General features: G+C 39.2%; 1 protein-coding gene across 12 annotated transcripts in view; it reads right to left on the reverse strand.

Moving 5' to 3' along the window:
• BICD1 (BICD cargo adaptor 1) overlaps positions 1–26,280 on the reverse strand; it is a 246,058-nt gene that overhangs the window by 124,551 nt on the left and 95,227 nt on the right. For all 12 annotated transcript variants that reach the window (XM_003481668.4, XM_021092081.1, XM_021092079.1 and 9 more), the window contains exon 2: positions 7,658–7,870. In XM_003481668.4, coding sequence (XP_003481716.1) covers positions 7,658–7,870 — 213 coding nt within the window. The remainder of the gene's footprint in view (positions 1–7,657; positions 7,871–26,280) is intronic.

Genomic DNA, 26,280 nt, shown 5'->3' on the forward strand with positions numbered 1-26,280 from the left:
ACACAACACTTTCATAAAAAATATCCTATTTTAGCCTCATAAAAATCAGGAGCAGGAGAGGTATTATTACAATGTTTATATGCAAAATGAGAAGTTTAGTTGAACTAGTAAAATGGTCAAGTTAAGACCTGAACTCAGATTTCCTGATTTTAATTCCACCTATTAACAAGGCACCTATTTATACAGTGGAAGTAATTCAATTTTTATTTTTTTTTTTAGGACTGCACCTGTGGCACAGGGAAGTTCTCAGGACAGGGACTGAATCTGAGCCATAGCTGTGACCTACCACAGTGGCAGCAATACCAGATCCTTTAACCCACTGTGCCAGGCAGGGGATCAAACCCACACCTCCTCAACTTGAGGCTCTGCAGTCAGATCCTTAACCCACTGTGCCACAGCAGGAATTCCCACAATTCACTTAAAGAGTGAAGGGCTCTCCTTAAGTAAAATAAATATGTGCTGCTGGTTGAAGGTCTTGGCATCTAATCTGGCTATTAGATATTTTTTGCATAGTCATAGAAGTACCATCTATTTATAGTTTTAACAAGAGACTAAGATGAGGATAAATTTGCTGTATGAAATGTTATATGTTGTCTTAGTCTATTGGAGCTGCTATAACAATGACACCACAGGCTGAATGCCTTAAATAGACATCTATTTCTCATAGATCTGGAGACTGGGAAGTCTAAGATCAACATATTGGCAGATTCAGTCTCAGGTGAGGGCCCACATCTGGTTTATAATTGGCCATCTTCTGCTGTGTCCTCATATGATGCAAGGGGAGGGGGTGTGGTGCCTTATTTTTTTTTATTTTTATTTTTTCTGCTTTTTAGGGCCGCACCCACGGCACATGGAAGTTCCCAGGCTAGGGGTCCAATAGGAGCTGTAGCCACCAGCCTACGCCACAGTCATAGCAACATGGGATCCGAGCCACGACTGCAAACTACACCAGAGCTCACAGTAGTGCCGGATCCTTCACCCACTGAGCAGGGCCAGGGATCAAACTTGAGTCCTCATGGATACTAGTCAGGTTTGTTACCACTGAGCCAGGATGGGAACTCCCTCTGTGGGCCTTTTATAGGGTCTCATTCATGAGGGCTCTGCCCTCCTGACGTAATCACTCCAAAGGCCCTACCTCCATCACACTGAGGATTAGGTTTCAATACATAAATGTTAGGGGAAACATTCAATCTACAGTATATGTTGTCCAAAACACAGCTCACTCTCTATGTAAATACTAAAGGGTAGAAGGAAATAGTTTCTAAAGACATTTAGTGGTTTTAATATTAAAAACAACCACTTGTTGTTGAAATTTTTGTTGGCTGGTGCTTCCCAAGCACCCAGGCATCTGGCTCATGGCAAACCAAAGAGACCTCTGCTGAATGAATGAAGATATGCCTGCAACATGGAAAATCCAAAAAGACAAAAACCCTAAGATGAGAAATTAAAATTCTACATCCATCAGTTCACATTTCCAAAAATTTCCGATGGGGTAAAGATAGTCAACAGAATCATGGGGATTCTTTTGGTTTTTTTTAGTTTATTTTTTTGGTCATGCCCATAGCATGTGGAAGTTCCTGGGCTAGGGATCGAACACGAGCCACTGCATTGACAATACCGGATACTTAACCCACTGAGCCACACAGGAACTCCATATCATGTTTTTTAAAAGCAGACACACATTTTTGGAGTTCTCATCATGGCTCAGTGGAAACAAATCTGACTAGTATCCATGAGGATGCAGGTTTGATCCCTGGCATCACTCAGAGCGTTAAGGATCCAGTGTTGCCGTGAGCTGTGGTGTAGGTTGCAGGTATGGCTCAGATCCCTGAGTTGCTGTGGCTGTGGCTGGCAGCTGTAGCTCCATTCGACCCTTAGCCTGGGAACTTCCATATGCCACAGGTGTGGCCCTAAAAAGACCAAAAAAAAAAAAAAATGCAGACACACATTTTTAAGGACATCAGATGTCAGTCTCAGAAGGTAATAACCAGAATGCTGAGGCATCCTAAAACCATGTCACTTGAGGAATGGATCTGGAGAGGTTTAATCTGAAAAAGAGATGACAAGATAGTTCTTTCCAAATATCTAAAACTGTTGGGCATGGGCTAAAATTGTCAAGTGGTATAGAAAACTAAAAAATGTATTCTCTGTAGATTCAGAGTCTAGGAATACAGTCACTTAGTGAACAGCACAGAGAGTCAACTATTCACTGAACAGAAAAGAGCAGTTTACCAATTAGAGATGGTAAGCACCAGGCTGGGCAGCCTTGGAGGGAGCTGGAAGACAAGGAACAAGTGTGATTTTATATCTCTGTTGAGTGGGGCGTCTGACATAGGACCTGTATGTAAGTATTGTTATTTCCATGTTGGCAGTGAGGAAAGTGAAGCTTACCGAACAAAATAACTTGCCCAGTATCACATAGTTGTTAAATAGCACAGATGGAATTCAAAGCAGGGGTGTCTAATTCCTAAAGTATGTTCTTTCTGTTCAACTCAAAAAACTTTTTTTTTTTAATGTCTGCTTTTGGCAAGGCACTGGGCTGGGTGCTAGGGATACCAAGCGAAACGACAGACAAAACATAGTCCCTTCAAGGGACTCCCAGTTTACCTATTTTTAGTGTTGGAAGTGTCTGAGTGAAGGCTGCATGGCCATTCCAGGCAACTGAAGAAAGAATGACTGATCTGGAAGTAGTCTTTACCAAATAATCACTAAGGTGCCTTCATGCCCTAAAAATTTATCGATGTGGATATAAAAGATTTCTGGAAATTGAGGTGGAATATTATGAAAATATTATGGGGGAAAAAATGGACCTTCAAATGTAACAGGAATCATATGGATTAATGAGCTTTTAAAATATAAAATGGCCACATCCTAATAGAATGTTACCAATAAATTACAAATTTAGCTACTGTACTAATACTTCATATACTGTGCCAGAAATTGCATTAGCTTGTGGCAAGATTCAAAATAATCTTTTTTTTTAATTGAAGTATAGTTGATTTACAATACAATATCATGTTTATTTCAGGTGTACAGCAGAGTGATTCAGATTGTTTTCCCTTATAGGTTTGCAAAATATTGAGTATAGTTCCCCATGTTATACAGTAGATCCTCACTGGTTATCTTTTTGTTTGTTTGTTTGGTTTTGCTTTTTTTTTTTTTTTTTTTTTTTTTGCTTTTTAGTGCCACACCTGCGGCATATGGGCATATAGAGGTTCCCAGGCCAGGGGTCCAATCGGAGCCACAGCTGCCAGCCTACGCCACAGCTATAGCAATGCCAGATCCGAGCCGCATCTGTGACCTACACCACAGCTCACGGCAACATTGGATCCTTAACCCACTGAGCGAGGCCAGGGACTGAACTCACAACCTTATCGTTCCTAGTCGGATTTGTTTCCTCTGCACCATGATGGGAACTCCTGTTTTTGCTTTTTAGAGCTGTACCTGTGGCATATGGAAGTTCCCAGGCTAGGGGTCAAATCAGAGCTGCAGCTCCTAGCCTACACCACAGCCACGGCAATGCCAGATCAGAGCCTCATCTGCAATCTACACCACAGCTCACGGCAACATTGGATCCTTAACCCACTGAGTGAGGTCAGGGATCAAAGCCACATCCTCATGGATACTAGCTGGGTTCATAACCTACTGAGCCACGACAGGAACCCCGGTTATCTATTTTATATATAGTCATATGTATAAACATGATGCTAGTCAAGATAACCCAACTATTTTTCTCCCCTTCTGCCTGTTACTGGGCCTGTGGGATTAACCCTTAATTTGGTTAAGATAAACTTGATTTGGGAGTTCCTATTATGGCTCAGCAGGTTAAGAACCCAACATAGTATCCAGGGGCATGTGGGTTCGATCCCTGGCCTCACTCAGTGGGTTAAGGATCTGGTGTTACTGCAAGCTGAGGCTCAGGTCACAGTTGCAGCTCAGATCCCATGTTGCTGTGGCTGTGGTAGACGCCGGCAGTTGCAACTCCAATTCAACTCTTAGCCCCGGACCTTCTGTATGCCACAGGTGTGACCATAAAAAGAAAGAAAAAAGATTAACTCTGATTTGGTTCTTTGGGTGACACTTTTTCTTTATACTCCCTGTACTTAAACAAATTATTTAGGGAGCTCCCATTGTGGCTCAGCAGGTTAAGAACCCAACATAGCATCTGTGAGGATTCAGGCTCAATCCTTGGCTTCACTCAGAGGATTAAGGATCCGGCATTGTTGCTGCTGTGGTGTACATTGCAGCTGTAGCTCAGAACATCCACATGCAGAAAAAAAAATTAAGTTATTTACTGCTAAAGACACCTATACAATAAGGCTGATTAAAATGTTAAAATGAGAATTATATAAAAAATCTAAATTAGATTTTACAGTTAAACATAGTGTTAGTTTTTAATAATCAAAACAGTAATAAAAACACACTGTAATTCCTACCATCAGATTGATATCTTGACAGAAACAATTTTCAAGGTAATAAATTCAAAGAGATTTTTACTTATTTAAGTTTCTTTAACCTAATAACATGGATATACATAGTAAATGATATCTGCAACAATATTTTTATGGGAGTTCCCATCGTGGCTCAGCAGCAACAAACCCAACTGGTATCCACGAGGATGTGGAATGGAGCCCTGGCCTCGCTCAGTGGGTTAAGGATCTGGTGTTGCCATGAGCTATGGCCTAAGTCACAGACGCGGCTCAGATCTGGCATTGCTGTGGCTGTGGTGTAGGTCAGCAGCTGCAGCTCCAATTGGACCCCTAGCCTGGGGAACTTCTGTAAGCTGCAGGTGCAGTCCTAAAAAGCAAAAGAAGAAAAATTATATTTTTATGGAGGATGCATAAAGTTGTTAATGATAAGAGTTTATGTTTATTATGCATTTACTAGATACTAAAATAATCATTAACAAATACCATGAATATAATCCTAAAACTTAACAGAGCTGAGACTAGAATATTGATTTTCTAATATCTAAATCAGAAATGTTCCCATTTTTTTCCACTGCTATCCTATACATGCCATATATGGGAAAGAATCTGGCTATGGAATTACACCCACACCCACACACACACACATGTGCAAATATGAGTGTAAAGCTTCCATAACACACACACCATATACAGGCATCGTTGCTAGTACCAATGATCCTACTAAAATAAGAGGTGAGTCCTTTCAGTAAATAAAAATAATACCATTAATTAAGTTATTAAATTCACATAGCATCAGTCAAGCTGGTGATTTACTACATTTTACACTGGTTATCTTTGTCTATTTCTCATGGTCCACCTGGTCATAATTTTTTGTTTCATGATCTCTCTTCCAATCACTATGCACCAATCAACACCTAGAGTACAAAACAATAAATAATACTTAGCCTACAATAAAAACAAATCTGGGATTTTAACTTAACACCAGCCATCAAAAGTCTGAGTCAATTTACCAAGAAATAGAATTTATTCCTCGTATCCTTTTACAAATGCACTCAGCCCTACATGCTAATAATAACTTTATTAGTGACATTAAAACATAAGGCCTGCATGAAAATCAGCAGGGCTCTGGGGTGTAGTAATACTATTAACTTTCAACCCATCAGGAAGAATATTGACAGATATATTGTTGGCACACTTAGAAGACCAGAAACCTGACCACCTGTTTGTTTGTCTTCTATTAGTTACTGACAAACCTGAATGGCTAAATTGCCTTGAGCTATTTTAGATTAAAAAAGACATAAATTTAATTCGATAAGCTATTCAATTACTGCAAACCAACTATTGAAAATGCATGGAAATCAAAAGATTTCTAGTCTAACCAAGTGATCATTCACCAATTCCCCAAGTTATGTCTTAAGATACTTCCATGCTCAGCTTTGAGCCATGCAAACAATCTAAATTAGTGATTCTTGAAGTGTGGTCTTTACCTGCAGTGAACTTCACAGAAATGCAAATTCTTGGGTTCCACCTAGAACACTGAATCAGATTTCAAGGAGTGGAGCCCAAGACTAGTGTGTGTTTTAGTGAGTTCTCTAGGTGATTCTGATGCTCATTAAATTTTGAGAACTGATCTGAATATAGGGCCTCTCAATATTTTTTTTCTTTTGCTGCCTCTGTTCATTCCTAACATATCTTCATTCTCTCTCTCTCTCTTTTTTTTCTTTTTTTTTTGAATAGGAGAAAGTATTTGCAAGTGATGTGATCGACAAAGGCTTAATCTCCAAAATATACAAACGACTCATACAACTCAACAAAACAAACAACCCAATTAAGGAGTTCCCTCTGTAGCGCAAGTGCGCTAAGAATCTGACAGTAGCGGCTCAAGTTGTTGCATGTGTGGGTTTGATCCCCAGCCTGGTGCAGTGGATTAAGGATCTGGCGTTGCTGCAGCTGCTGTAGGGTGCAGCTGTGGCTCAGATTCCATCCCTGGCCCCGAGAACTTTCATATGCCATAGGTGCAGCCATAAAATAAAACAAAGCAAACAAACAAAAAAACGGAGGGAACAGGGATTTCTCTGCTGATCTAGTAGTTAGCACTTTCATCGCTGCAGCCAAGTTCAATTCCTGGTCTGGGAACTGAGATCCCACATGAAGCTGCTGCACCCATGGCCAAAATTTTTTTTTAATTTTAAAAAAGTTTTTTTAAAAGAACATTTAAAAATAAACACATAAATATTTCTGTAACAATGGAGTGAATGATTTAATATGAAGTTTACAAAAATGCTGTTTAAAAGGGTCTGTTGGATGAAGCTGCTTTTGGCTATTTCTGTTCCCATCGTCACTCCACCCCCTGAGACAGAATGACTCTGCCACTCAGAACTGAGCTGGCATGAGATGCTGCTGCCTGCAGAGGTGAAGGGGAAGAGCAAGCGAGTTCAGGGGAGGCAGGAACTGAGGAAGGCTCCTGACCAGATTCACATCAGCTACAATGGCTGCTTGTTAACAACTAGACAAACAGTTTATGGTTCTGCATCGCCAGAGTCTGAGACCCCTTAGAGCACCTCCCAGGGCTCCCATGAAGAGGGCTCCGTGCTGACACCACTGTCACTCTAAATTAGTGCTGACACAGTGCAACAACCATATTGAAACAGGTAAAGGGGAAGAAGTTTGAAGGGCACTATTTGTTAAACACCTGTAGAGAAAGAGCAAGGCCAGTTCCCAAGTACTCAATAAAGACTCTTACTCTTTTTTTTTTTTTTTTTTTGGTCTTTTTGCCTTTTCTAGGGCCGCTTCCCGTGGCATATGAAGGTTCCCAGGCTAGGGGTCTAATCGGAGCTGTAGCCACCAGCCTATGCCAGCCTATGCAACAGCAACGCGGAATCTGAGCTGCGTCTGTGACCTACACCACAGGTCACGGCAACGCCGGGTCCCCAACCCACTGAGCAAGGGCAGGGATCGAACCCGAAACCTCGTGGCCCCTAGTCAGATTCGTTAACCACTGCACCACAACGGGAACTCCAAAGACTCTTATTCTTAACAAACAATAAAAGATAGAAAAGGGCAAGCTGATTATTTTACTAAAAAATCGGAAAATTTGCTAGCATCAGTATTAGGTGCTTCTTATTCAACAGAGCTCCTCCAATTAGAGAAAAAGTTTTACTCCTCTCTCTCAGAAAGCACTTTGTCTTATTTTTCTCACACAGGGAATAGGTTTGTTGTTTGTTTACCTCCTTCAGATCCTGCACGACAGCTGTGAGCCTCTCATTTTCTGCCTGCACGTTAGTGACCACAGCCCGGCTCTGCTTCAGCTCGTTCTGCATCTCCAAGATCTTCCCCAGATAGTAAGCTTCCTTCGAGGCTGACTCCTGCAGAAGCGTTTCCTCCCGAGTCTCTCCATCCTCAGCAACTTTCCGGTGGATGGAAAAGGACTGCCCGAATGCCTGCAGAGGATTAGAAAAGAAAAAGAGGGAACACTGAAATGCAGCACAGCACTCTTCAACAGACTCAGGAACATGATTTGTTTTGCCTTGGGGATAAGACAAGCTATTCTGCAAGACTTCCAGAAGCAACACATCAGAGTTCATGTAACAGGCTAGCAGCTCTCATTGACACTTGAAATAATTCAGATTCAATAAATAAGAAGAAAGAAAATTTTTTAATATGTTGCTAAGATAGATATATATAACACATTAAATCTTGAAAAACATGGCTGCTTATTTTATGTTACCATTTTTTAGACAAATCCTATTAAGGAATAAGACAATTCAGTGGTAATGAGCCCATCAAAATTCATGTTCTCATTTTCACTCTAGGAAAAAAAAAATCCCCAAAATAATTTTCAGCAAAGAAAATAATAGTTTCATTAGCTTTCTAGTAGTACATTAGTGGTAAGAATATACCAGCTACAAACAGTACCCTTAAGAGAGAAAAATCACCAAACAGCATTCAAACTGTCTGGTACCACAAAAAGACATTCAAATGCAGTTAATATATAAGAAAACACATCTGTGCAGAAAGAAATACAGAAGGAGTTCTCTGGGGGGTTAGTGGGTTAAGGATTCAACGTTGTCACTGCTGTGGCTCGGATTCCATTCCTGGCCCAGGAACTTCCATGTGCCATGGGCACAGCCCCTGCCCCCCACCCCCGGCCAAAAAAGAGAGAGAGATACAGAAGAATAAACCAAAAATTCATGAAACTGGGAAGTTACAGGGGATGAGTGGGAACGGAATTGAAAGAATGAGGGCATGAAATATGATACAAGGGATCACATTCATAGGAATCACTTCATATCGTTTTGACTCTTAGAACTAGAGCAGTTTCACATACCTCCTAAACAAATAATAATTAAAATCAACCTATAAGTGTCCAGGGACTCGCGCAGGACACAAACAGTAACAAATGAACCTAGATGTACCACAAATAAACAACATGACCACATCGAAAGGGATCAAGAAGAAAAGATCTGAGTAATTTTGGAATCGGTATTTTTGCTATCTACACGGTTAAGCTAAAGACAAAAAGAATTGTATCCAAACACTATAGTCTAGTTTGTAAATTTGTTTCTCACAGGGATTGCGGGATCACAGTAAATGAGTAAATATATCAAGGATGATGAAAGCCAGGTTTCTCCCTGTTGGAGAAGGGAGTTACAAATAAGGAAAGGGAAAAGTCTAGAAGGAAACCAGCCGTACTGGGTTGTAATTAGAAAAATCAGACATAGAGAACAGACTTGTGGTTGCCAATGGGGAGGGAGAAGGGAGCGGGATGGACTAGGAGTTTGGGGTAGTAAATGCAAACTCTTACATTTGGAATAGATAAGCAATGGGATCCTACTGTGCAGCACAGGGAACTATATCCAATTCCTTGGGATAGAACATGATGGAAGATAATATGGGAAAAATAATGTGTATGTATATATATGTATGAGTCACTTTGCTGTACAGCAGAAATTGGCACAACATTGTAAATCAACTCTAATTTTTAAAAAGTACCAGGATAGTCTTTAATAGTTTAATAGACAGGTCAATAGATGGAGAGAGTAAACTGTTTATGTGTGTGATGTACAGATTTCCCAGCTCTGGCAGTAAACCCTATAGCCATATTTTGTTTTAAATATCAATCTTCAATGAAAAGAACTAGGATTCTTTGGAGAAATGACTGAGAGTCTGGCTGAAGCAAAACAAACTTGGTGCATCTTGTGCTGCCAAAGAGTAAGTAACAAAATGCTGTCTTTTGTTTTGTTTTTGTCTTTTGAGGGCCGCACTCACGGCATAGGGAGGTCCCCAGGCTAGGGGACCAATTTAAGCTGTAGCTGCTGGCCTATGCCACAGCCACAGCAATGCAGGATCCAAGCCACTTTTTCGACCTACACCATAGCTCATGGCAACACCAGATCCTTAACCCACTGAGTGAGGCCAGGGATCAAAACTGTGTCCTCATGGATGCTAGTGGGGTTCGTTAACCACCGAGCCACAATGGGAACTCCAGTAACAAAATGCTTTTTAAAAATGATGTGCATAAGAAAAGACAGCCTGTTCAATAAGTGGTGCTGGGAAAACTGGACAGCCACACGGAAAAGAATGAAATTAGAACACCCCCTAATACCATACACAAAAATCAACTCAAAATGGATTAAAGATCTAGCTATAAGACCAGATACTATAAAACTCTTAGAGGAAAACATAGGCCAAACACTCTCTGATTTAAACCACAACATCTTCTCAGATCCACCTCTTCGAGTAATGACAGTAAAAACAAAAATAAACAAATAGGACTTAATCAAACTTAAAAGTTTCTGCACAGCAAAGGAAACCCTAAACAAAACAAAAAGACAACCCACAGAATGGGAGAAAATATTTGCAAATGGATCTACTGACAAGGGATTAATCTCCAAAATTTACAAACACCTTCTGCAGCTCAACACCAAAAAACCAAACAACCCCATCAAAAAATGGGCAGAAGATCTAAACAGACAGTTCTCCAAAGAATACATACGGATGGCCAAAAAACACATGAAAAGATGTTCAACATCACTCCTTATTAGAGAAATGCAAATCAAAACCACTATGAGGTACAACCTCACACCAGCCAGAATGGACATCATCCAAAAGTCTACAAACAGTAAGTGCTGGAGAGGGTGTGGAGATAAAGGAACCCTATTACACTGTTGGTGGGATTGTAAATTGGTACAGCCACTGTGGAAAACAGTATGGAGATTCCTCAGAAAACTCAAAATAGAACTACCATTTGATCCAGCAATCCCACTCCTGGGCATCTATCCAGAGAAAACCATGACTCACAAAGACACATGTACTCCGATGTTCATTGCAGCACTCTTTTCAATAGCCAAGACATGGAAACAACCTAAATGTCCATCGACAGAGCCGTGGATGAAGAAGATGTCACAGCGGAATACACAACGGAATATTACTGAGCCATTAAAATCATTGAAATCATTGAAATATCAGCATTTTTAGCAACATGGATGGACCTAGAAATTATCATGCTAAGTGAAGCCAGTCAGACAATGAGACACCAACATTAAATGCTTTCACTTACATGTGGAATCTGAAAAAAGGACAGAATGAACTTTTTTGCAGAACAGATACTGACTCATAGGCTTTGAAAAACTTATGGTTTCCAAAGGAGACAGTTTGGGGGGTGGGGGGATGCACTTGGGTTGTGGGATGGAAATCTCATAAAATTGGATTGTGATGATCATTGTACAACTATAAATGTAACAAATTCATTGAGTAATAAAAAATTTTTTTAAAAATGATGTGCATATGTCAAAGGACACAAAAGCCTGCCTGAAGGGGCTTCCAATGGCCAAATCTGGGATAGTCTGGGTTAACAGAATAGTTATAGCAATGAATTATAATCTATAGAATAAGATAAATACTCATGAGTCCACATTGCTATAATAACTGAATAAATAAGGGAAGAAGGAACAGCTCTTCTTTACAGCAGAGTTCTAATAACTTAATTCTCATGGAAATAAAATATATCAGCATTCCTTGGCATGAGCATATTATTTGGCAAACACCAAGTAATGACTGCTGGAGGTAAAGATTATCAATGGAATATAAAGTAAAAAGTGAAACGTTTGATGAGGAACAGGATATCTGCCTAGTCTTAAAGCATCTCCTCCCAAGATATCATTTATTCCAATAGGAAAAATAGTAACTTTGCAGTGGAGAACCTGGTAGATCTTAACTAAATGACCAAAAGTTAGCTTAGCTGCAACAGGACTCATCGACATCACGTATGCTCTGATATAACACACTGATGGGGCCAGTGTCACTTCTGTGGTTTTCCTATCAAAGATACATAAGCCAGTTCTTACCATAAGAAAACATCAAACAAACTCAAAGGGAAACATTCTACAAAATTATTGGCCAGAACTCCTCAAAAGTATTAAGGTCAGGAAAAATAAAGACTTCTCTAGACTGGATGAGACAAAGGAAACATGACAATTAAATGTAGTGTGGGATCCTAGATTGGATCCTGGACCTGGAGAAAAAACATCAGAAGGACAACTGGCAAAACAGGAATACCTTCTTTACATTGGATAACAGTATTGTAGTAATGTCAGTTTCTGGTTTCCAGAATTGTACTATGGTTATGTAAGGGTTAACATTTCATGAAGCTGTGTAAAGAGCACATGAAATTCAGTGCAGTATTTTTGCAATTTGTTTCTATGCCTAGAGTCATTTCAAAATAAAAAGTTAAATAAGTGTAGTCGTTACCCTCAAGAATTTGATACACCTGATAAAATGCTGGTATGTATGTTATAAAGAACATATGTACTCGAACATCAAAGGGTTACTATTCAATGAGAAGAATTTATGATACAACTTGTGATACATATTTTGAAATCTTAAATGTCATAAAATGATGCTTTTGGACTATGTACAGTCCATATAGGAATAAGGCTGGAATTAACCTGTGAAACTGTTTCACATTGGTTATAAACCTGAAGGCAGAAGAGGTTTGTGTTAATCATTATTAGGGACTTCACAAAGTTAGGAGGAAACATTTAGTGATTTTTTTTTTTTTTTTTTTTTTTGTCTTTTGTCTTTTTAGGGCCACATCCTCGGCATGTGGAGGTTCCCAGGCTAGGGGTCTAATCAGAGCTGCAGCTGTCAGCCTACACCACAGCCACAGCAATACGGGATTCGAGCCGAGTCTTCGACCTACACCACAGCTCACAACAACGCCGGATCCTTAACCCACTGAGCGAGCGAGGCCAGGGATCAAACCCACAACCTCATGGTTCCTAGTCGGATTCATTAACTACTGAGCCACAACAGGAACTCCTGATTTAGTGATTTTTAAAGACAATCTGGTATTCTTTATATTGTACTAACTATAGAAAGAGAAAATTTTTCAAATAATAACTGGAATTCCCACTGTGGTGAAATGAGCTAATGATCCAACTCGTCTCTGTGGCATTGCTGGGTCAATTCCTGGCCCAGTGGGTTAAGGATCCAGCATTGCCACAGCTGTGTCATAGGTCACAGATGAGGCTCACATTCCATCCCTGGCCCGGACACGTCCATAGGCCGTGGGTACAAACCCATGTCAAAGAAACTATCTTAGAATTGCTACATGGATCAAAATCAAAAGATGTTTCTGAGAAAGCAATATTCTAGTATCGATGTTTCTATGCACAGCGTAGGATACTCTTGTTGTTTGGCTTGTGCAGTCTTAGGAAGAAATTCTTGAGTAGCCAAATTTCTATATAATAATACAAAAAATCTAAAATATGCACAGTGACTTATGAATAGATGAAAAATTATCTTATGAGGTAATGTTTACCTAGTTTTTCCATAGGTAATGATCAGATTCTATGAGGTAAATTCTGAATTCATTATCCATTAAAAAGCCTTTGGACGGGAGACATCTAGCAGCATATCTCCCCATGGTGACCTGGTGACATCTTCAGCAGACCCTTACCCTGGCAGATAAATCCTGACTTTATACATAAACAACAGTAAAATTTTAAATTAGCATAAATTTGTGTCAAGCATCACAGCTATCTTCTTTTTCATAACTACTTTCCTACTTCTCTGTAAACAGAAAACTTCCATGTGGCCATTTTCTTAACTCAGCCTGAGTAAAATCAATACCAGAGGCATCTACAGTTCTCACATTATTCTCAGCATATAAGCAATGCTCTCTTGGCAGCTAAAACAACCCCTAAGGTCTTAACAGCAAGTAAATTTATCTCTCTACCCTTGATATAAAGTTTTAAGAATTGTTCTCTGAATCCAGCTCCAAAGGAAATTAAAAAATGTCAGACATATACACAGAATACATCTTCAAAGCAGAGGCAAAAACTGAAATTGAAAATACAAACCTTTGATGAATCTTTAATTCATATTTATTGCAGCTCAGAAAACTTAACCAAACACAGGGATTTCCAAAGCTAGCCATTATTTTTATAAAGAACTTGGCCCTTCCCTGGACCCAATTTAAAAACAAACAAAAAAGGCCCCCCCCCACCGCCCTTGGTAAATGTCTTTGGGTGAACTTGCGTCAAGATTTTGGTTTTTTTTTTTTTTTTTTTTTTTTTTTTACTTGAAATAGAAAAATAATACCACTCTGGCATAAGCTACAGATGCCGGATGATCTGCACTTGAAAATCTTCTGAGAACTAACAGAAAATGCAGGTTACTCAGAAAATAACCTGCATTTTAGAAAGAAAGGCTAAAGAGAAAACACCCCTACTTTACCCAGTTCCTAATTGTCAGTAACTGGAATTAGGCATGATAGCCAAGTGACATCTATCGTCTGGCTAATTGAAGCTGATTTGCCTACCAGGCCTGTCTGGCTCTGCCAGGTACCTCCCTCCTCCATCACCATTCCAAGTATCTCCTGACAAAGCCAGACCCAAGAGAAGAGAAACAACCTTTTTCAAGGCTATTGAAGCTGCACGCTTGGCAGAAATCACAAAACTAGCTTTCATGTCTATTTATAGGCAAACCTAGGGCAGTCATGCTTCTAGTTATATTTTGTTCAGAAAGCAAATTCCTTTTAGGCATTGCAATCATTTCATGGATAAATTTTATGTGAAGTTAACTGAGGTAAATTGACATTTCTCTACAGTTTTAGAATGCATTATGATTTCTCATCATGTATATAGCTATAATTGCACAGTATCACCTTTAATATATTCCATATTAATGTATCATGGTTGCTTTCAATCTCACGCCAGTGTAAGTCCAATTAGCTATGTAAGTATCTTGCTATTTCATTCTCCTCACGTGACTTCTTAATCCAAACAAAATTGGTATTTTTTACCTTCGTGTTCAGGACAATATGTTAACTGTTAAGTGGAATTTTTATACTTATTATCCTTCACAATATGAAAAACAAAAGTTTAGCTAGGATATTTAGTAACATCATATTATCTTTAAAATAGGTATCCTTAATTACAGAATTTTCATTCTTTTATCTTAAAAATTGTGATAGTACAGTATACTGCATCCCCCAAGGACATTAAACAAAACATTTTTATTTGAAATACCAAAATTTATTCATTTGTTTGTTCATTCACTCAACAAGTATTTACAGAGAACTATAACAGGCACAGCTTTAGGCAGAGAATTCAGCAATATTCTAGAAAAAAAATCTCTTCTATTGGAAACATTCTAGTGAAACATAAATCAGTAAGTATGTGGCATAATGTTGGAAAAGTTCTAAAAGAAAATGAAATCCAGTAGTTCCCGTCGTGGGCAGCGGAAACAAATCTGACTAGGAACCATGAGGTTTCGGTTCAATCCCTGGCCTCACGCAGTGGGTTAAGGATCTGGCGTTGCTGTGAGCCGTGGTATAGGTTGCAGATGCGGCTCAGATCTGACATTGCTGTGGCTGTGGTGTAGGCAGGCAGCAACAGCTCCAATTAGACCTCTAGCCTGGGAACCTCCATATGCCGCAAGTACGGCCCTGAAAAAGGACAAAAGACAAAAAAAAAAAAAAAAAAAGAAAATGAAATCCAGAGTAAGAGCATAAAACAGCACTGTCTGATAGAACTTTCTACAATGATATGTGTTGACTAATACTGTAAACACTGTCCATGTGTGGCTAATGAGCTCTTGAAGTGTGGCTATATGATCCAAGAACTGAGTTTTAAATTTAATGTAATCTAATCAAAGTTAACTGTCATATATATGGCTAGTGCTACCACGTCGGACGGTGCAAGGATATTGAGTAAAGCAAGTGTGGAGAGGGAGCCTCCTTTAGAGAGGATGGCCAGAGAAGGGCATGACCTTTGAGCAGAGACCCAAACAAAGGAGGGAGGGAGCCAGAAACTGGCCTTTCCCCAGAGGAGCTGATCTACGCTGAAGTGCTGCTGAGCAAGAATTACAGCCCAGCCACTGTGCCTCTTTAAAGACTTACAAGTGGCAGTTCCTTCAAGTCTATGGCACTAAGATCTGAGTGCTCCAGATATTTAGTCAAGATCTAACTCGAAGGATGGAAAGGGTTGTCAACTGGACTGTCACTGAAATGCATCCTCCCCGGTGAACCACTTTACCTTCTCTGAACATATAATAAAAATTATTTGACCACTTGTATTTCTCTGTTGCCTCAATTGCCAAGAAATTCAGCATTAAATGCTCTGTAGTAATAAACTAAAATACCTTAAGTTTCTGGTAGAATGATCTCTTATTTACACTGTTTTGAGTTTTTATTGTACTTATCCCATTGTACTGGTTTCTTATATTCTAAACTACCTCAAAAACTTTTGGAGTAGAAAGAATATAAATTATAATCCCATTAAATGTTTTAAAGGATGCTTAATTACCATTTTATTTATTTATTTATTTTGTCTTCTGTATTTTTAGGGCCGCACCTGTGGCATATAGAGGTTCCCAGGCTAGGGATCGAGTTGGAGCTGTAGCTGCTGGTCTATGCCACAGCCACAGCAACACGCGATCCCAGCTACGTCTGCAACCTATAACACAGCTCAGGTAATGCCAGATCCTTAACTGGAGAGGCCAACCTATACCCTCATGGTTACTAGTCCGGTTTGTTAACCACTAAGCCATGACGGAAACCCCCATTTATTTTAAATTAAGTCTTAAGGAAAGTCCCTGTTTGAGAATGGAGTTTGAGAGAGTTTAAGAGGTCTACTTCTAAGGATTCATTCTTTTTCTGTGGAAAACAATGAGCCTAAAGGAACTTAAAAAGCACACACAAATATATGAATAAACTAGCTAAATTTATTAGAATTGGCTAAGAAAGATTTCCTAAACTACTTTATTCCAGCAGCAAAGTACCTAGAGGATATGGTCCAATTAAAAAAGAAGAGATTGGAGTTCCCATTGTGGCTCAGAGGGTTAAGAACCCGACATTGTCTTTGTGAGGATGCAGGTTCAATCCATGGCCTCACTCAGTGGGTTAAGGATACAGTCACAGATATGGCTTAGATCCAGTGTCACGGTAGCTATGGCGTGGACCTCAGCTGTAGCTCCAATTTGACTGATAGCCCAGGAACTTCCATATGCCGCAGGTGTGGTTGTAAAAAAAGAAAAGAAGGAATCAATCGCTGTAGGTGAGACAACCACAAAGTACACAGCTGGGAGAAATCCGTTTCCATGACTCAGATGGATCAAACCTTTTTAGGAGCCCCAAGGTTTCCTGAAAGAATTAAGCCTGATCCTTGAAAGGCACACGTACTCATAAGAGGTAAAAGAGGTTAAAGACGTGGGCTGGAGCGGGGGGGATGCAGGAGATTTTACAGTATTGTCGTGAGGCTTACAGAAACTCTCCGTATCACTTGGAACAGTTCTTGGTACAAACATAGTTAAGTTTACAGTGATCATTGGCTATTAATTGTAGGAAAAAGACATGCTTCGGAATCAAATGTATTTGGGTTTAAATCTGCCGTCTCTGAAATCTTTGACAAAGTTTTGAATTTCCATGTCTCAGTTATCTCATGTGGAAAATGAGAGTGACATCCTCTACCTTAAAGGTAAGAAAACACTAGGTCTACAAGGTGAGCATATCCGATAAGCGGTATAAATAAAATCCACAGCAAAATGCCTCAGACACAGTAAATGTTTATTAATGTCAATCCCCACTCTCTCTTCTCGCCCCTGAAGTCTTGGCTCCAACACTAGCAGGCTGTGGCTTCCTTGCACCTGTGCAAGACTCAGCAGGCTGTTCACCTCTCTGTGGAGATCAGCTCCCTACACATGTCTTACCAGAAAGGGAACTCTGGTGTAGTTTTGTTCGTATTAAGCCATTAAAAATGTTAAAAAAAAAAAAAAAAAAAAGGAAATTTCTCAAAGCATAGACCTTAAGGTTTTATTTTGTCCAAGAATTCCATTTTATCTTCTTTTGGGAAGAGTTTTCGAGTCTTTCTTAACTACCCCCATATTTTCTGGCTTTTAGCCCACCTCCTACTCAATTATACATTCTATCCATCTGGGAAACATATATGATATTTGATTACCAATTTTGGATTCTCATTTTGCATTCTGTAAACCATTTTCATCTGTCATAAAAATTTTAAAAAAATGTATCTTTAACTTAATGAGACTGACCATTGGGTTGTTTTTTTTTTTTTTAAGACATCTATCACAGATCCTTAACTGGTTTAATCACATTACAAGGGATCATTCTAATAAATAACATACCATATTTTTTATGCTTTTTAACTAAATATTCTATGACAGCTTGGTTTAATGCCCATGATTTTTCCAAATTTTCTCATAGCCTATCAAACAAATACATATTTATTTAATGCTTGGATTTTTTTCTATCCTTGATGGTTTGAAATTGGTACCTTCTGTCTTGCTTAAAACATTTTTTCAACTGCTCAGAGATTTTTCTAAATTTTGTTGTTACACACTAACACAAATAAAAGTTTCAGCAAAATACAAGCACAAAAAATAACATCAAGGAGTTCCTGTTGTGGCACAGCGGAAATGAATCCGACTAGGAACCATAGGTTTCGGGTTCGATCCCTGGCCTCACTCAGTGGGCTAAGGATCTGGTGTTGCGGTGAGCTTCGGTGTAGGTTGTAGACGTGGCTCGGATCTGGCATTGCTGTGGCTGTGGTACAGGCCAGCAGCTGCAGCTCTGATTGGACCCCTCACCTGGGAACCTCCATATGCCGTGGCTGCGGCCCTAAAAGTTAAAAAAATAATAATAATAATAACATCGAGGAGTTCCCTGGTGGCACAGTGAGCTAAGGATCCAGTGTAACTGCTATGACTTGGGTTTGATCCCTGGCCTGGGAAATTTTGTATGCTGTGGGCACAGCCAAAAAAAAACTCCATAAAAATGAATTTCTGTAGTTTAAGAAATATACCATGACCCTTTAGCCTCAAAAACTTCTGTCTACCCTTTCTTGGTCCTATCTCCCTCATGGCACCCTAACCCCTCCCCAGATAAGCACTAGACTAAATTGTATACTTACCATTTTCTTGCTTTTCTTTCTAGTTTACCACATATGTTTGTATTTGTAAGTAATACTTTACTTAATAGTTTGTTTTTAAAATTCGTATCATGGAGTCATTCCACAAGCTTTCTTTTACAATTTGCTTTTTAAACTCAGCCCAAATTCCTACAATTTATCCATTTTGATTAGCGGAGGTATGCTTCATCTTCACTGTTATAAAGTAGTCTTCTAAATATATATATATATGTGTGTATATATATACACACACATATATATATGCCTCCTCTTAATAATCTATTCTCCTAACAGTAGATGATTGGATTGCATCCAGTTTTTTGCTATTACTAACAATGTAGCAATGAACAATCCTGCACACATCTCCCTGGCTGGTACTTCTCAAAATACATTTGGTGTTGGAGTTCCTGTCTTGACTCTGGTTAATGAATCCAACTAGGAAGCATGAGGTTGCGGGTTTGATCCCTGGCCTTGCTCAGTGGGTTAAGGATCCGGCATTGCCATGAGCTGTGGTGTAGGTTGCAGATGCGGCTCGGATCCCGAGTTGCTGTGGCTGTGGCGTAAGCCAGCAGCTACAGCTCCGACTAGACCCCTAGCCTGGGAACCTCCATATACTGCGGGAAGCTGCCCTAGAAAAGGCAAAAAGACCAAAAAAAAAAAAATACATTTGGTGAAGGAATAGTTTTATTTCTAATCCTTGATGGACTATTGCTTTTGCAAAATACAATAGAAATGAGTTACTATAAGCACACATCTACCGCATGACCCAGTCATTTCATTCCATATAGATTTTTACACAAATGTCCAGAGCTTTATTTGTAAAAAACCAAAAACAACTGAAACAGGTGAATGGATAAACAAATTGTGGTGTATCCATACAATGGAATACTACTTAGAAATAAAAAGGAATCAACCACATGGCTGAATTGTAAAATAATTACACTGAGCAAAAGAAGTCAAACAAAACAAGAGTACATACTGTAAGATTCTATTTATATGAAATTCTAGTAAATGCACTTATCTACAGTGACAGGAAGGAGATGAGTGGTTGCGCTGGAGAGGGAGTGTGTGTGTGGGGGGGGAGTGTGGGTGTGGGTGTGTGTGTGGGTAGGGAGCTTGAGGAAGAAGCATAGAGTGGGAAAAGGGAGGATTATTTTAGGAACTGATGGATATGTTCATTATCTTGGTTGTGGTGATGATTTCACAATGTATGCATATGTCAAAACTCATCAAATTGTACACTTCAAATATGTAAATTTGTTGTGAGGAAATAATTATGCTTTACTAAAACTGTGTAAATAATAAATTACTAGAAAAATATTAGAAGAAAAACACAATATATAAGCCCCAATTTTTTAAGACTGAAAAAAACGAATGCACATAAATTGAAAGAAAAGATATTTTACATTCTTAAATAACAATTACTTCAAATGGGCTGTGTACCCCTGTTGGGCACTGTGCAACTCCTCAGACTCTGGACTCAAATTGGACCCTGCCGTTTTCATGTTCTCTTCTACACTGCTCTTCCTGTGGTATCTGCCTTTTACCAGAGCAACCACTGAAAATCTAGCTTTGCAAAATACTGCATAATAGAAAATAATGGAGCAAGTCTAAGAAGGAAACTGTGCACTGAACTGTGTCCAGTAGATGTCAAGTGTCATTGTTCCCTGGAACAGGGAAAAATACACCACTGTTCTCTGTGGGTTTTGCGAGGTGCTCTGGGGACCCCTTGGCACACAATTTGGTAACCACGGGTTTGGGGCAAGGCACAGCCTGTGTATTTCAGACAGGCTCGTTTTGAGATTCTAATGTAAGGCAGAGCTGAAAAACACTGCTTCAGGGTGTTGGGCCAGGAGCTGAACAGCTGGGTTCTAGATCACACACAGCTTCAACTCTTCCTGACAAGACTGCAGAGGTCTCCAAAGTGGCTGGTCTGATTCATACTGCCACCAGCAGTACCCAAGAGGTCCTGTCATTGCACAAACCTCACTGGTGACTTTTCAAAGTTTTTCCCACTCTGGGGAGCGTGAAATAATAACATCTGGTGGTTTTCATTTGCATTTTCCTGATTACTAATGAAGCTAAGCACTTTAATATTTTTATTGATCATTCATATTGCTACTTCTGTGTAACTTCAAAGCTTTTTTCATTTTTCTACAGAATGCTTTTCCCCCATTTATTAATTTGTCAGCTACATGCATGGCAAATATCTGCCTCTAGTATTTATGGCTTGATTTTTCATTCATTTTACAGTGTCTTTCAACAAAGTGGGGTCTCATTGTCTGAAGGATGGTTTTCTGTTTCCTTATTATTTCTCAGTTACATGTATGTCAAATACTTCCTCACAGTTCCTGCTTTCCTCCCTCCCAACTCTTTTAGTGATGTCCTTTGATGAAGTAAGGTCCTTGATTTTAAGGTAGTTCAATGACCAACCCCCTGCTTTCTGGCTAGCACTTTTTGCATCTCATTTAATGTCCTTCCCTTCTCCAAGGTCATAAAGTTGTGCTCTATTTTCTCCCACAAGTTTCCAACTTTTGCCTTTCACTTTTTTTTTCTTTTTAGGGCCTCGCCTGCAGCATATGGAGGTTTCCAGGCTAGAGGTGGAATCAGAGGTGAGTTGGAGCTATAGCCACCGGCCTATGCTACAGCCATAGCAACACCAGATCCAAGCCTTTTCTGCAACCTACACCACAGCTCACAGCAACGCTGGATCCTTAACCCACTGAGCAAGGCCAGGGATCAAACATGCATCCTGATACTAGTCAGCTTTGTTTCCACTGAGCCACTATGGGAACTCCTGCCTTTCACATTTAAAGTCCCTTAATCCACCTGAAATTGACATTTGTATATGGAATGAAGTCCAGATCTATTTTAATTATTTTCTATATGAATAATCAATTTCCCCAGCACCATTTAATGAATTGCTCCTCCTTTACCGCTAATGTCAAGTGCCAAGTTAGCCATAAATCATATTGACATAACTGTGCCTGTTTCTAGGTTATCCCATAATGCCCCATTGATGTCCATTAGACATTGCAGAGAAAGAAGGGGTAACTCGTATCAACAAAACCTTATTCATTGTTACACCTTGAAATAACTGGGTCAACTGGATGTAAATTCTAAAGTAGACTGATGACAATCTATGAAAACACCCTACTTTCAAAAAAAAGACAGAAACCATACTGATTTTGAAATTTAGTTAGTGAAAACATAAAGCCTAGTGTTTTTTCTTTATGTTAAGTAATATATGTAATTACTATAGAAAATATAGGTAACACCCAAAAAGCAGAAAAAGAAAAAAATTACCCATTGTACCACACCCCCACAACTCTTAAGTCATCACAAATTATATTCTGGGTCTGCAAGCATAACACTAATAAATTTCACATTCTTTTTCCCAATTAAAAACCAAGATAAAAATCAGGACCTCAAATTCTTTCCCTACTGGGCCCCTTGAAGTCCTTAATACTTGTTGTTACTTATCAGGGTTCGGGCCTCAAACTGGGACCTGGTCTTCTACTCTTGTGAACTTGGCTCAGCTAAAAGGGTTCCATTTACCCAGGCTGGCAGCCACCCATGTTCCCTCTCCCTTAGCCCTGCTGGGGTTCCTAGTTTTTCTTTTTGATGGTAGAGTGAGACATACCATAAGAAATCTTGGGATAAAAAGTATGGGACAACCACTGTCTTCTAATTGTTGTTTTTGCTCAATCTTATATCTGATGGTTCATTCAGCCTCCTTTGGATGTTAGAAGCTAAGCTCTTAATAGAACAGCCACCAAGCAAATTACAGAGACATTAAAATCAGCATCAGGAAGAATACATGGATTGCTAAGCAGAATGTGTCTATCCTGAAGCAAAACTGAAATACACACTTGTGGATTATAACCAGAAATTCTTTAATTTTTTTTAACAGATTCTGTTTTTTGAACAAAATATGTATAAAAAATACATATAAAATATAGATACTTTATTTTTCTGAATCTTACCCAATGAGTGTCTTTGCATTAAAATGTAGACAAAAGGCAATCACTTTTTTTTTTTTTTTAGGGCCACACCTGCGGCATATAGAAGTTCCCAGGCTAGGGGTCCAATGGCAGTTAAGGCCTATGCTGAAGCCACAGCAACACTGGATCTGAGCTGCATCTGCAACCCATGCCCCAGTTTTCAGTGAAGCCAGATCCTTAACCCACTGAACAAGGACAGGAATCGAACCCACATCCTCATAGATACTAGTTGGGTTCTTAACCTGCTGAGCCACAATAGGAACTCCTGGCAATTACTTCTTAAGTTATCATAAATTATATTCTTGATCTGAAAGTATAACACTAATAAATTTCATATTCTTTTTCCCAATTAAAAATCAAGGTAAAAAAAAATGTTTTTGCTAACTTTCCCTCCCTTCTTTTTCTTTCTTTCCACCATCCTTCCCTTCAATAAACATTCACTGAGTAACTATGTATTTAGGTACCAAATCTCTGGAATGTCAAGACCTCATGATACTGTATAAAGAAATCTGGTGGTTTTATTTATACGAAAGTCTATCTCTTTAAAAGACAACTTGTAAAGCCATTCATCCAATTCCGCTCAAGAAAATGAACTGGAATCAGCTCAGGCAGTGACCTCACTACAATCCCCTAGATAAGAGGGATCCCCCAGAGGAAATTATTCCAGTTCAGGGGCAGAAAGGGAAAGATTTGTTTCAGAAAAAGAACTGTATAAAGGAGGTTTTCATTCAGGAAAAGGGTTATTTCACACTATTCCAGGAGAATAAATATGGTAGGGTTTTTTTGAAACCTGAAGAAGAATGTAAGGAGGGAAGATTTCTTCTTTTTTTTTCCCTTTTGGCCACCCCATAGCATATGGAGTTCCAGATCCGAGCCAACAGCTGTGACTTATGCCACAGCTGCAGCAACCCCAGATCCCTAACCCACTGTGCCTGGGATCAAACCTGCGTCGCAGCACTGCAGAGACTCCACCAATTCCGTTGGGCCACAGCAGGAAATCCATGAGGGAACATTTCTGATCTTGCAAAAAGTAGTATTGACCAGAAGTTATCGATATGACCTGAACTTTCTTAAAACTTAGATGTGATAGGATCTGAGAAAACAGATCAAGGGACTTTTATTTCTAACCAAGAAAAGAAAAGCATTTCTTGGATATGTTGTTTCCTTTGCTCTCTGTATGTGAGCACTTACTTTTTGTTGGTTACCAAAGTGAATGAAACATGCTTGAATGTGTTATCTTCACATTAAGCAATGTGATACCCCACTTACATTTTTAAAAATTAGCCAAAGCAATCCGGAGAAAGAAAAACAAAGCTGAAGGAATCAGGCTCCCTGACTTCAGATTATACTACAAAGCTACAGTCATCAAAACAGTATGGTACTGACACAAAAACAGAAAGATAGATCAGTGAAACAGGATAGAAAGCCCAGAATTAAATCCACACACCTATGGTCAAATAATCTATGACAAAGTGGTGCTGGGAAAACTGGACAGCTACATGTTAAAGAATGAAATTAGAACACCCCCTAACACCATACACAAAAATAAACTAAATATGGATTAAAGACTTAAACATAGGACCAGGTACTATAAAACTCTTAGAGGAAAACATAGGCCAAACACTCTCTGACATAAACCACAGCAATATCTTCTCAGATCCGTCTCCTAGAGTAATGACAATAAAAACAAAAATAAACAAATGGGACCTAATTAAACTTAAAAGTTTCTGCACAGCAAAGGAAACCCTAAACAAAATGAAAAGACAACCCACAGAATGGAAGAAAATATTTGCAAATGAAGTGACTGGTACAGGATTAATTTCCAAAATATATAAACACCACCTGCAGCTCACTACCAAAAAAACAAACAACCCTATCAAAAAAGAATGAAATGCCACTTGCACCAATGTTTTCTTAGGTCAATCTCCCAAGGCAATAGAAATAAAAACAAAGATAAATAAATGGAACCTAATCAAACTTAAAAGATTTTTACAGAAAAGGAAACCATAAGTAAAATGAAAAGACAACATACAGAACGGGAGAAAATATTTGCAAACGTTCAATCAACAAAGGCTTAATTGCAAAAAATATATAAACAACTTATGGAGTTCCCATCGTGGCGCAGTGGTTAACGAATCTGTCTAGGACCCATGAGGTTGCGGGTTCGATCCCTGGCCTTGCTCAGTGGGTTAAGGATGCAGTGTTGCCGTGAGCTATGGTGTAGGTTGCAGACATGGCTCGGATCCCACATTCCTGTGGTTCTGGCATAGGCCGGCGGCTACAGCTCTGATTGGACCCCTAGACTGGGAACCTCCATATGCCACGGGAAGTGGCCCTAGAAAAGGCAAAAAGACAAACAAAACAAAACAAAACAAAAAACAAAAAATATATAGACAACTTTACAATGCAACAACAGAAAAATAACCACCCAATTGAAAAATGGGCAGAAAACCTAAATAGATATTCTCCAAAGAAGACATACAAAGAAGACATATTGGCACATGAAAAGATGTTCAACATCATTATGAGAGAAATGCAAATCAAAACCACAATGAGGTGGCATTATTTCATTCTTTTACCACCTCACACTTGTCAGAATGGCCATCATTAAAAAGTCTACAAATAACAAATACTAGAGAGGGTATGGAGAAAAGGGAATCCTCCTTCACTGTTGGTGGGAATGTAAATTGGTGCAGTCACTATGGAAAACAGCATGGAGGTTTCTCAGAAAACTAAGGATAGAGTTACCATATGAGCCAGCAATCCCACTCCTGGGCTTATATCCAGATAAAACTATAATTCAAAAAGATACATGCACCCCTATGTTCACTGCAGCACCATTCACAATAGCCAAGATATGGAAACAACCCAAATGTCTCTTGACAGAAAAATAGATAAAGAAGATGTGGTATATATACACAATGGAACACTACTCAGCCATTAAAACTAATGAAATAATGCCATTTTCAGCAACATGGATGGACCTAGAGATTATCATACTAGAGAAGTAAGTCAGAAAGAGTAAGACAAATACTATATGAAATCACTTATGTGGAATCTAAAATATGATGCAAATGAACCTATGAAACAGAAACAGACTTGTGGACAAGGAAAAGAGACTTGTGGTACCAAGGGGGAGGGGTCTGGGGAAGAGATAGGGTGGGAGGTTAGGGTTAGCAGATATAAGCTACATGAAGGGGATAAACAAGACCCCACTATATAGTACAGAGAACTATATTCAATGTCCTATGTTAAACCATAATGGGAATTCCCTTGTGGCACAGCAGGTTAAGGATCTGGTGTTGTCACTGCAGCAGCTCAAGTCACTCCTGTGTCTGGGGTTTGATCACCAGTCTGGGAATTTCCACATGCCACAGGTGCAGCCCCCCAAAAAAGCCATAATGGAAAAAATACAGA

The sequence above is a fragment of the Sus scrofa genome, chromosome 5, assembly GCF_000003025.6.
Source record: "Sus scrofa isolate TJ Tabasco breed Duroc chromosome 5, Sscrofa11.1, whole genome shotgun sequence".
Classification (NCBI taxonomy): domain Eukaryota; kingdom Metazoa; phylum Chordata; class Mammalia; order Artiodactyla; family Suidae; genus Sus; species Sus scrofa.